General features: G+C 37.9%; 1 protein-coding gene across 1 annotated transcript in view; it reads left to right on the top strand.

Moving 5' to 3' along the window:
• Positions 1 to 13,774, top strand: part of CDH8 (cadherin 8) — a 178,100-nt gene that overhangs the window by 140,575 nt on the left and 23,751 nt on the right. Inside the window, exon 9 of the mRNA XM_065416681.1 lies at positions 3,942 to 4,059. Coding sequence (XP_065272753.1) covers positions 3,942 to 4,059 — 118 coding nt within the window. The remainder of the gene's footprint in view (positions 1 to 3,941; positions 4,060 to 13,774) is intronic.

Here is a 13,774-nt window from a genome sequence, read left to right as displayed (position 1 = left end):
GCTTCTCCCCCCTCCCTACCACCCAGGCAAGCCTGGGAGGGAGGGGTAGGAGGCGGGGCAGGGGTTTGGGGAAGGGATTGGAATGGGGCGGGGAAGGGGCGGAGTTGGGGCGGGGCCGGGAGGGGGGGCACAGGAAAAAATTTTTTTGCTTGGGGCGGCAAAAAACTTGGAGCCGGCCCTGGTCACGGGGAGGGTTACAAATAGTAGAAACTAGACTTTAATTTTGAGAATGCCTTTCCTCCCATTTTCTACCAATGCAAAGTTTTGTAATCGCATAAAACCATACTCTGTAATGCTGCTCAGCTCTGGTATGTTTTGAGTATATTAAAACTATGCTGTGTATTAAAATCATACAGAGATAGGTACATTATATTTACAAAATTTTGCTATTTACCTTTCAGTAGCATTCACTATTACTATACTGATATTCTTCTAGGAATGCTATAATTTTAGGCATCTGTGGCTTTGCAGGAATGTAATACAAGGTTGCAGAATATAACGATACGTGGTCCTCTGGGATACCTATGCTATTAATTTCAATTCAGATATGCCTGTTAGGTAAGATGTTAATTTAGTGCTCTCTTCCTTAAAACATATACATACTCAATTACATGCACAAACTTTGTTAACAGAAAATCAAGGTTGAAATTTTATGTGGAAAAATGTTGAGGAATTCAGCAACCTTAAGGGTAGCAACCTGACATATATGCATCAATAAGTCAGAGGTTTTAAAACTATCCTTTATGAACCAATTTTATTCTGTGGAGCTCCTTATTGTGCTGTTCAGAATCATTTGAAAATCCTGTGAGGAAACAGGAGGACAGGTCAACTACAAAGCAGTTAATATTACTGCACATATGTTATATGCTGAAGAAAATCCTTTTGTAATGCATACACAGAAAGGAGTAGAGTAAGGTTGCTATGGGAATGCTAACTCCTAAATTCTTGGCTTGTGCTAGTAAAATAACAACTGTAACATTTTGTTAATGCTAAGTTTTGACTATATTTTTGTGTGTATTTATAAAAAATAATTGATAACATGTGGATGAGAATAATTTCAATGTAAGGAATACGTTTCATAGGAGATTGAGAAGCATTAAATCTGTGCACAAAAAACAATGTATGTGCCCACAGATTCCACTTCTCAAATATTTCCAATCTAAATAATGACCTGAATTATCTTGCATAGTTTCTGGGAGCTGAAAAGTTCATGGCACTATGGTGGCTGGCTAGTGACTTTTAGTTCATTGAAACCCTGGAGAAGGAGAGAAATAATTAGAACCAATTCTCCCACATAACACTGGAAAGAACTACAGTTAAGCAACCAGCAAGATATTTAAATTGCATACCCATGTGATAAATTGCATTTATCATGCACACTTGAGCACCTAAATTTCACTCTGCCCACAAATAGATCTCCCCATTATGTCTTCCAATAACATTCTAAACCTCCAAGTTTCAAAAAGTCACAGTTTAAAAAAAAAACCCTCGCACAACAATGTTTTCTTTCCTCCAAAAATTGGAATTCCATTCCAACCTGCACTGCTTTAAGACCCATGATCAGCAATATTCAGTCCTGAGCTAGAAACATGGTCTGATATTTTACAAACCTGCAGAGATAGAAATTGGAACTGAACACCTCTGAAAAGGGAAAATCCCATATTTGCAGTGGGACAGGCAACACTTGCTTCTAGCCTTGAAGATCCCCTGATACAATTATTTAATTGGGAGACTTGTTATGTAGTGAAAAGCTACTTTAGGTTATTTTATAGGTATTTTTGTTTCCCCTTAAGCACTATATATTTGAAGTTATGGCAGCTAAATCTTTGCAAGTGGAGGAATGTAAAAGTTAGCCCTATATATAAAATAAATAAAATTAGCTGAAAGCCTTCGTCAAGTCCAGTGAAGCCACAGTGACTACTGGAAGAAAATATTAGGAAACTAACAAAGTATACAATTATAAAAGGTGCACACCGTCAAATTACAATGTAAGCACATGTGAGAACTATGGCTTATATCACCTAGCTCAGACATACCATTCTCCCTCTCAGTTGTTTGGACCCAGCACCACTCTGATGCTTGCTGCTGCCTGGGGGCTTCTCTTTTGCGCAAGTCCCAGCAGCACCTCTTCCCCAACTCCTCCATCCCCTGTCTCTTGCTGCTGCGGACACTCTCTCTGCTCTAGGACCATACGTGAAGACAATGCTCAGTGGTGGGGTAGGTCTGTGTCCTTAGCCCCAAGACGCTTGCAGAGAGCCTTGCCTGTGTACCCAGCCCTGAAAATTGCTGGACTGGAGGAGCATCTCGCTTCATTGTCATGGCTCCTCTTGCCACAGTCCTGTTACTCTTAAATATATTTGTCTCAGGATGGAGTTTCACATTTTTAGTTGTTATTATGAGGGTTTTATTTGGTTGGTTGGTTGGTTGGTTTAGGGTCTGATGCTTTTGGCAATAAAGCAATAAGAGAAAAGTTTTATTGACTTCAGTGGGGAAATGAAAATTTAAATAATACTCATTAAGTTTCTGATCCTACATAATTGAATCTAACAGCAAAATTCCCATTGAGTTCAAGAGTGCAGTATCAGGCCCTGAGACCTGTGTCTAGGTCCCTATCTCTCCCGGTCTCCACTTCTTCTGATGGGGAAATATTTGGAATCAAGTAAATCTGTCCCAAACTTTAAACCCCATTAAATTCCTCTCCTACTTTTCTGGAAGTGTTCTATTCTTATATTATTCTCCCCTGTCCTTTGCAATCCCATTTGGCCTGGAGGAAGATCAGCAACTGTACCTGCAGTGCTAGCATTCCATATACACCACTGAATATGGATGTTGTGCAGAATAAGTGCAGTTGATTTTCAAATTTTCCTAACTTTGGTATTTAAAAAAACCCTCCTCACCAAACATAGCTAAAATAGCACCATATTCTGGACAATGTGCAAAGCATCCTAAGTTGAATGTGTTAAATCAAACATAGTTTTGTGGGGATTTTTGCGCAAGAATTGTTAAGCATTTTATTAAAAGAAGAAAAGGTTTTGATTGTTTTTTGCAATTCCATACATTCTGAAATGGCTGGTCAAATTTTATTCTAACTTAAAAACAGAGTATCACTGTTAGGTTGATATTAGACATGCAAAATTTCACACAAAAAAGGTACATTTTTAAGAACTTTGTTCAGCTCGGGGGGCAGAGAATGGTGGTGGAGGGAGTTTTATGGCTGGACTGTTCTAGGCACATTCCCTGTGCAAAGCTATATCAAACCATGAGTAGCCCAGGAGGCACTGTGCCTCAGAGGCTACCACGTATGAGGAAAGGTTACAAAAAATGGGCATGCTTAGTCTTGAGAAAAGAAGACTGCGGGGGCATCTGAAAACAGTCTTCAAATATGTGAAGGGCTGTTATAAAAAGGAATGTGATCAATTGTTCTCCATATCCACTGAAGGTAGGACAAGAAGTAATGGGCTTAATCTACAAAGGAAAGGAAAGCAAAGGAAATTTAGGTTACATATTAGGAAAATCTTTCTAATTTTAAGGGTAGTTAGGTTCTGGAATATGCTTCCACGGGAGGTTTCGGAAGCCCCATCATTGGAGGTTTTTAAGAATATGTGGGACAATCACCTGTTAGAGGTGTTCTAGGTTTACTAGGTCCTCCCTTATCACAGTGGGCTGGACTTGATCACTTCTCGAGGTCCCTTCCAGCCCTACATTTCTATACGATCTGGGCAATCCACATAGAAGTTTAGGTATGTGTATGGGAGGGTTCTTACACTTGTGAAAGTAGAAATCAGAATGTATCCTATATAATAAAGAATGTCCTTTTCATCAGTGAATGCAGATTTTTCAGTATCTTTATATATAGCAGGTTAATTTATAAAACCTGGTGTTGGTGATCAATAGAACTTACGTTGAGGCTGTACATTTTATGTAACCTTTTTCTATTGCAGGTAATTCAGACTGTCAGTGCCATTGACAAAGATGATCCTAAAAATGGACATTTTTTTCTATATAGTCTTCTTCCTGAAATGGTCAACAATCCGAATTTCACCATCAAGAAAAATGAAGGTAAATATAAAACGTATATAGTGCGGCACTGTATAACTTACTTTATTTCTCTTTTGCATTGCTTGGTTGACTTCCATTTACTTTACCAATCTCACTTGAGCAATTAGAATGTGGTTTATCTGTGTAATGGTACCATAATTACACATCTTCCGCTATTTCCAATATCTGTACAATAGATAAGAAGAAAACTAAAATGAAAACAGAATTTAGATCCAGAAAATAACTCATTGGGTTACATAAAACTTGAACAGAGGGATTTAATTTGTACTATACTTCTATTGATTTTGAGATAGCAGAGAGAGAGAGAGATTGTAAAATAAATGGTTAAAACTATGCTGATAAATAAATATTGAACACACATTGGCTCACATCTAGTCAAGAACATCTAACTAAATGTTTACTAAATCCCCAAAGGGAAACACATTTTAAGCCATCTTGGTGTCTGTGTACAGATTCTGAACTACTACAGTTAAACGCATTCTAACTAGGATGAGAAAACTATTCGGTCAGCAAAGTCTTGAAGGGCACTTTGTATTAGAATTGCTGTTTTATAGCACTTCTGGAAGGGCATAGTCTCATTGTGTAATACTATAGAAGTGGAATTCATTCATGGTGGGGGGAAAAAAGAAGAAAACAAATTCAATCCATTTTACTTTTTTTGAGTAATAAATTTAGTCTGATCCTTGTTCTTGGCACACAGCTATACCTGAAGGTCATATAGTGAGAGAGCTGGAAATGATCACAATAATTCTGTAAACAGTGCATTCCTAGGTATTTGTATGTCAGGCAAGGGTTTTCTTTCTCATAACATTGCATCCTGTATTTCAGTCTCTTATATCATGTTTGTGCAATGATTATGAAGGAAATCAAAATATGCTAGTCAGCCTTGTTAGTATTAATATGACATTTTATTTGTGTATATAAAGGAAATATTTAAGCATTTAAGAAGAAAACACCATTTTCATACCAATTGTTATTCTAGCTGTAGCAGCCAATGAAGTATGTTGGTACTGCTTTGATAAATATGGCCTTATACAAAATAAATTTCTGAACCTATTTAAAAATATCATGGTTTTCGCTTTTTGGATATGTTTATTGTAGCATTATTCACTCTAAGTTTATATATATTCTTATGAATGTATCTTTACAAAGGAAATTAAAGAGTCTTTATAGGACTGTATTCTTAATTAGTACATTCATTATAGAAAATAAAGTGACTAAAAAAACCTTCTTCATAATCCAAAAATCATAGATCACAATTTGAATTAAGTGCCCTAAATATGAAGCTCCTATAAACAGTGGATTACCTTCCACAGCACGACAGAATAAACAAAGGTTTTTACATTTCTTTTTTGGAGCGTAGACTATCCGCTCATACCACTAATTAACCTTCCTGCTCCAATCTATTACCCTTTTAATATTCACTCTTGCTCCCAACTGAAGTCAATGGCAAAATTCCCATTGACTAGCATGGGAGAAGGAGTGGAGCCTTAATATTCTTTTCGACATCCCACTCTTGTGTACAATAGAGATACTGTTTTATAATTAACATTTTAATAATAATCATCATAATAAATCCACTACACTTTTTCTTTCTATAACAAATCCACACCCATTAAGGAATAAACGTTCACAAATTCCATGTGAGGCTATATAGTTACATCCATCTTTTTCTGCCTAATAACATTATTCCCTTTAAACATACTTATAACATACACCCTTAAAGCATGTTTTATCAAGACTGTTACGCTGTTTAAAACAGTCCAATTTTTGTCTGCTAGAACAAATCTTCCCTTGTATAGGAAGGATTCTTGCCAAATCCAAAATTGGGATAATATAGCTGAGGTGAGGCAAGGTGTCATGTCACAGAGGATATGTCTATACAGACTCATGTTAGTGGGGTTCAGGCTAGCATGCTAAAAATAAAAGTGTAGACATTGCTTTGGCTCTTGGGTTCTGAAGTCCACCCCCGTCCCTTGGCTTCAGAGCCTGAGCACCAGCATGAGCCGGAAAAATCCAAATTGCTATTTTTAGCATGTTAGTGTGAGCTCCATAAACACAACTCTGTCCACCCAGGCTGCGAAACTCACTCCCAGCATCTATGTGGACAGAGCCATAAAGGCTCCTTACATAGTCAAGCCACTGAATCATCGATGCTTAAGGATGACTTATAAAATGTTCTCTATCTTCACAATCAGCATGACTGATTATGCCTGATGAATTTACTCTATTGTTCCTGTAAAATTCAACTCATTGGTCCAAATTCTGCTTTTGGTGTAATAGTGCAAGTCAGGAATAGCTTTGGTGACTGTTAGAGTATTTCCCGAGCATTACTGAATGTGGAATTAAGCCCAGTGTCTCAGTGACTTCTTAAACTACAAATGCATTTTTTTAAATTGTAAAGTTACTACATTTGTGTTTTCCTTTTCTTTATGCTTATTTAATTTCTTTTTGAGCATTTCTTGCCTTTCTCCATACTCTGTGAAGCACAATGCTGTGCAAAACCACCACTTTTCTAGGGTCTTTCTGAAACTGTCTTACTCTCTAATATTGCTTCCTTTGTGCTGCACTGGCATTTTTGGGATTGGCAGACACCTTTGTACTTGAAGGAGCAGTAGTTTTAATTGATCTCTTCTCTTGGCACTAGCACTCAACCAATGCAGTTTGACATCTGTTGTGGAAATCAAAGCTGAGTGGTTTTGTTTCTGACGGGCATATTTTCTGGCCCAAATAATAAAGAAAGGCTACATACTAGTACCGGCTTGAGTTTGTTCTTGTAACATACTTACAAAAACCTCTGACTATCAATTCACTTTAATTCATCCCCTTTGGGCTAATATGCCTTTTAAGCCTTCCAGACTGTCACCAGGTGATCTAACAATTTGTGAGCTGTCTTAACTGTGCTGCACAGGTGACGAGTGATACTCTAATAGGCTAAAACCTGCCTTTACTAAATGTTTTTAATTGACCTTTTGACATAATGTTGGGCCTTCATTTGCACGCCGCAAAACACTTTTTTCCCCACAAGAATATGTTATGTGTTACAGAAATTGGCCAGTGTTCATAGCTACATTCTGTTCCTGTGAAATGATTTACAGGCACCATGACAAGATTTTTTGTATTTTCTATCTGGTAAATTTGCATATTTACAATCTCTTCCATAGACAAGACATCCTGAAATAACTCACTGGGACCTCTACTGCCTTTTTGATGGCTAGACTAGCAAAGTAATCTTGAACATCATCAGGAACCTCATGCATCTCGCTAAAGCCCATAGAACATCTCTCAGAAAACAATATGCAATGATTTTCTTCCATTCTGTCTGAGCCCAAAACTTCAGTTCCTGAGTATGTTTTCTTATCTCCTGTGTCACTGAATGGGTTGATAATTTTTAAATTTAGCAAAATGTGCTACTGCTGGTCACAGAAAACCTACTGAAAGATAGGCTCACTCTCTAGAACTGTGATGCAAGCAGAGTTGATCATTCTGTTAACTGACCAGATGTATTAAACCCTTCTCTCTCCATCAGATTGGGACTTGAAAATCCTACTTAGTTAACACATAATCAGGTCACCCATTCTTACAAACCATGTGGCAACATCAGTCCAGGTACCCAACCATGTGAGTCAAGGACAGATCCCATATTTGGCTACCTGGAGCTGTATGGCCGCACAGTTGCTAATTATGAGTGAAGTTATTGATTATCTAATTTTTGCATGTCTTTGTATCTGGTTTTGGATGGATGAACGAAATACCGTGAGTAATGCTGTTCTTGCATTACTTCTGACTGCCTCCAAAGCAAGAAATGCTGAAAATAATCTCAGGTGAAAACCTGATTTTGTAAGATGTCCAGGCAAACAAAGATGTTCAGATAGATTTGGATAAACTCTGACAATGTATCTCAACCCTTAGAATGGTTATCCATTTAGGGCCAATCTCCCAACATATAATGGGTCACCAGTCACTAATTCTGGCACAGAGGTGGATAACGAAATGCCACCAATTATTTAGGAAACTGAGAAGGAATTTTGTAGCCTTGTGGCACCACTAAACTGAAATGAGACCTGTGAAAATGAGGCTTTGGAATTTGATTGATAGTATTCTGATAAAAGCGTGATATGAAAAATGTAACTAGAAGCCTAGTGCTAGCACATGAACTTTTTCTTGTATTTATAACATAGTATATCGTATATAACTTTCTCTTGTATTTATAACATAGTGTATTGTATATGCCATTAAGCAACCCCTGTTCTGATTATCCCTATTGTTTGATCAGTCAAGAGCAGAGACTTATGAAAAAAGACAGTTTTCCCAGGCATTCAAGTATTGTTTGCAAATGCAAATTGCAATTTTCATTCTAAAACTAGCAAATGTATGTTTGCCATTAACTGGTAAAACTTCAAAATGTTCCTCAAATGGCAAATGTGTTGTGTATTGAAAATATGCCCTGGATCAAATAGTCCCCAGATGTCCAGGGCTGCAGAGGCTCTCCTGGCAGAGAAAATGGTACATTTTCACTGCATCAATGAGAGAGTACATAGTGCTAAACTCTGCTGGGACCCACCAAGGGGCAGTAGTGAAGAGAATGGGCAAGACAAGGGAAAACCTGCCCCTCTAAGCACAGAGGGGACCACATTAGGGGCATACATTAATACTCCTGAAAAAGCTCAACAGACATTCCATGCTCTTGATGAGAAGCCCAGAATCTGGACCAAAGTGAATATTGGTGCAGGCGTAGTGAATAAAACCAAGAGTATATATTTATTTACTTTGCTTTTAAATTGAAGCATCATATGTACTCTAATGAGAAACCTGTGGTGTAGCTTATTCCTAGCAAAATTAAATGTTATAAATGCCATTCTCAATTTCTGGGTAGCCTAGGTACAATACTTATTATATATACAATCAATATTGTATCTAGACTCTCACACTTATGACTACATGCACCATTTTCTCTGCTCATATACACACACACACACACAATTATCAGTGTGTGTGTCTGTACATGTACACAATATTTTCCAAAATATTCATGCTTAAAAGTGCAATATTTTGCTCCTTGGATTGAACAATTTTAATCTGTCAGTTATTTCCTCAGTGGGGTGACTTGAAACTGGTAGGCAATGTGCCATGTGGTTAAAGTAAGATAGCCTGTTGTTATAATCATACCGTATATATCACCCAAGCACTAGTTGGATTACATGACATCCTGTGCTTGAATTACTCACCTTATTTAAAACTTGCTTTCCAAATCACCTCCTTTCCATTTATAAGCAATTGTTTCCAAACTATATGAATGATCTGAAAAAGTATGCAACACCTTTGGGGATTGTTTCCCCTCATTTTACTGTCCAAAATGAAAATGCTAAAAGCCAATGTCCAGAACATATATGAGATCAGAAAATGTTTCTGTTATCTCTCTGCCTTCAGTTTAATAAAAACAAAAAGAGAAAAATATATAAATATTCCAATTGTCAGATATTTTCTTTAGCAGCATCTCTCACATGCATACTCACAGGGTAATCTATGGCAAAATAGCTTTTGCTCCCACCATAGTAACTCTGGTTGTGCTAATACAGGATTCTGTCACTGAGTATCATGCTCCCTTTCCTTTCCTTTCCGGTCTGTCTGTCTGTCTGTCATCGCCTTTAAAAGTCCCTACTGTGTTTTTGATTGATGTTCATATACAGATAGATATAGATAGATAGATATAAGATATAGATAGCTTGGAGAGTTAAAATATGTTAGCTGAATGCTCTCTCTTTGCTCTGCCCAGTTTGAAAGATAACCTCTAGTACAAATTGCTTTACCAACGACACCATTAAACCCATCACTGCCTATGGATGTACAATGCATGTCCAGAATGTCAGCACTCCTATTGTCTTATGCACATGTGCTATAAATCCTCATATTCCATTGCCATTTCATGCAGTGTTACATGAGCATCAGGAATCTTTGTGGCCAGCTGTCATCCATCCTGGCTCAGATTTCATTTAACAGTGGCAGTTCTCCAGGGGAAGCACATGCTTCCATATTTCTAATGTGTTTAACTATTATACTCATTTTTATCCATAGTAATTAAGGTGGTTTGCATATTTTTCAAAGTGCATTTCTGAAATGTACCAAATCACATCTGAAGTCATGCTTTTATTTAAAAATCACTGATGTGATTGCAAAGCAGTTACTGCAAGTCCTGATGCCTATAAGTAAACATTTTGCCACCCTATCTGCAGCACTGGCAGTGTGTACATGCATTTAAAATATGAGTTGAATTTTATTAATGAAAAAAAATGAATTGCTAAGCCCTAGAAAGGCCACTGGTCAGAATTTCTTTAATTGCTATGGGCACCATTATGACATCTCAAATCAATGGGACTACTTGCATAATGAGGTGCTACTCACTGGGCAGATGCCAGTATTCGGACCTAAGTAGACTGGATGCTTATGTATTTAAATAATTGAACATCTGAAAATACTTCATGGACACTAGGGTTATTGGGTAACATGTGTGAGACAATCTGCCACCCACTGACAGAAGTGGCACCTTCCTCCAAAAACACAAATTGTGGCAGTGTCTGGGCCTAGGCCTATAAATCATGTTATCAATATCATATTAACAATCTTGTACCGGATTAAAAGTAGAGATGATCAAAATTTGGAACTTCCATCAACTTCATTTTGTCCCAAATCAGGCCAAAAAGTCAAAAACTCAGAATTTTTCGCAAAACATTCCAAAAATATTTCATTTTAATCTTATCCAAATGATACATTTTGATAAGGTTGAAACATTTCATTTCAAGAAGGTTAAACCATTTTGTTTCAACTTTATTATTTTGACATTTGTATTATAATATAAATGTCAAAATGATTAGTCAAAATTAAATGTTATGACCTTATTGAAACAAAAGGTTTCACTAATTTCCTGCAAATAATCAATGGAATAGATATGTTCTCATGAAATTTTTCAATTTAATCAAATCAGCATTTTCTGACCAGTTCTAGTTAAAAGATAACATTCTAGGTATAGGTCTACAGATTCACAAAATTCAGATTTTGAGCCAGAAGATTTGCAAAATTCAGGGGTGTTTAGATTTTGGTGATTGTTCATGGTCAACTCTTTTTTAAAAAGGGGAGGGGGGAGGCCTAGCTTTGTGAGTTGTACTTTGCGCCAGTGCAGGGGAGCAAAGAAGAAGTAAGCACCCTGGGTCTAGAGACACACAGGTAAGCAGATATTGCCACCATCTTACTCTTAACCACCACTGTAGCAGGTGGGTGAAGTGTGGTCAGTGCTAGACTGGGAATGTGGGTGATGCCTAAGCTCTGCCCCTCAACGTGTCAGAAAGTGGAAGGTAGCCAGTACAGAGGGTGTGGTAATTTGTTGCCTATCAAAACCGGCAGAAAATTATTGTCTCTGGAACAAGAAAAAAGCTGGGAGGAACTTGAGTTTCAGGGGTGTCTTTGAGGGATGACATTTGTAAAGTCTCGAAAAGGTTCACTTGTAGAAATGGACATGGAGAATGGAGTGGGGTTATCTGTTTGTTCTGCATTGGTTCACCCATTCTTAGTCCCTAGATGATTGATCTGATGGGAACTGCCAGGGATCAGTGGCTGTGGTGGACATTTTCATTCTTAGCACTAAGTAGGCAAGTAGACTTAAACCTATTCAGTCATATAACTGAAGAAGTTCTGAAACATGACGTCATCCTGCAAGTGTGTTGGATGTGTTTGTTGCTCCATGAGATGAACAGCAACATGATGGCAAATGATGTTTCTTTGTATTGATGATGAGTGAGGGATCAGGAACATCTGATTTGATTTTGTTTTTTTCATAGTGTTCACACTCTTCTTGACAGTTACTCTAAATCAGAGACAGGCCACTAGGGTTTCAAGTAAATGATTTTTCCCCCTTTTTTTACAAAGGAGTCTCTGTTACACTGCAGAAATGCCCAGAGGTCCCATATTGCTAGACACTGTACAAATACACTTGTGTTTCAGTTTCCGTGGTGTTGTCTTATATTGTAATGTAAATAACATATTTCACTTTTTAGAACATGCCACTTTGCATGTGCACCATCTACTTAGAACCCCAGTAACAATGAAAAGCCAGCATTTGTTTCTTTCGCTCAGCATGTATCCTTCATGTCTGAGACCTTCCTTCTTCCCTTTTCCTATCCTCCTCTACTACCTCACCTACAAGCTATTTTCTGTAATGCCCCCATGCTATCACCTGAGTGATATTTGAATGGGCTGTCTTGTAGAGAAGAAGTTTCCATTATTGTCTGTAGTGAGGACTACAGCAATACAGGGTGAAACCTGCATTTTCCCACTGCCACCACTGTAGCAGAGTGTATATTGGGCATGTAATCCCTCCATGTTGGACATTTAATCTTGTTCTGCTTCTTCCACCAATACCTGGTGCTCTGCCACCTGCCCCATCTTTCTTTTCACGTGTAGGCAGCTACTCTTTCCAGGCTCACCTCTAATTAGAGCCACGGAACAGGTGAGGACTGCGTGCAATTTCTTCTTCAAACATATCTTTTAACCCTACCTGGCTGCTGTCTACGCTTTCTTTCAATGATTGATGCAGCTTTTGCCACCTCTGTAGGCTGAAGAGGTGGCCTCCTTTTGGCAGCTTGACAATGAACTTCCTCTGTTCTAGCTGAAACCCAATGCCAGAGAACAGAACCAGATCCACAAATTCTAACACAGCTACCAACCTCCTCCACATTTTGACCATGCTGTCTATTCTGTCCAGCTGAAACCTTATTCACTCCTCTCCTGTATTCAGGATGCAGGGCTCCAGCCAGACAGATCCCCTCTCTCCTCCGCCATAAGCCAGATGTGATCAATCAAGTCTTCATTGGACCGGATAGGCCAACCTGATGTTCCAGCCAGCAAGGAGGGGGCCACCTGGTAAGCTGATTGTCCTCTTTTAGGCATCCTTAGGCTCTTCTTCAGCTGTGCTGTGGTTTGGGGTTTTTTGTTTGTTGGTTTTTTTTTTTATTATTATTTTTTTCCCTGCTCTATTTGAAATTTTATAGCTAACAAAGTGCTTCTACTGGAGCATTTTTGTTCCAGATACTCTTTTAACCTTTTCAGTCCTGTCTTCATCCTATCTCTGTTGTGTTGGCTTCTCCATCACCCTCACAGATGAAAGTATCCAGCCAATAGTCAGGGAATCCATATACTCAAATGGAGGGCTCACTTCCACAGCATCATATCCCTCCTGAGAGAGCCCTTTTTTTCCACGTGAATTATCAGTCACAATGACAGTTTATTTCAGAACATTTATGTGAACATGAACCAGTACAAGCAAACATGAAAGGAGAGCAATAAAGGAAGGGATAATATTGTATATGTACAGCATGCCATTATGCATACATGATCATAAAAGGCTTTTACTTCACTTATTTATAATTTATGATTTGTGCTGCTAGCAACATAATGTTGACAAGAAGTCAATTATGTTTCATTTTATAAATCAAACTAATTAAGAACCAGATGCAGTCTAAGTGAAAAAGATCTGAGGTCAGTGTTGAGCATCAAATGCACTACAATGGAAAACATTGCGAATTTTCCTGCTGTAGTGTTTGCCAGATCTAATAGTTTAATATAGTTTTATTTCTTTTTCCAATAATTATTTCATTAACTTGTCAATAGAAATACAGTAAAGTAAGTAACAGTGGCATCATTTTAAAACAGCACATAAGGAAAA

Source organism: Emys orbicularis, chromosome 14 (assembly GCF_028017835.1).
Source record: "Emys orbicularis isolate rEmyOrb1 chromosome 14, rEmyOrb1.hap1, whole genome shotgun sequence".
NCBI classification, from domain to species: domain Eukaryota; kingdom Metazoa; phylum Chordata; order Testudines; family Emydidae; genus Emys; species Emys orbicularis.
Note: the sequence above shows the minus strand (reverse complement) of the source record. Positions and strands in the feature narration are given on the sequence as shown.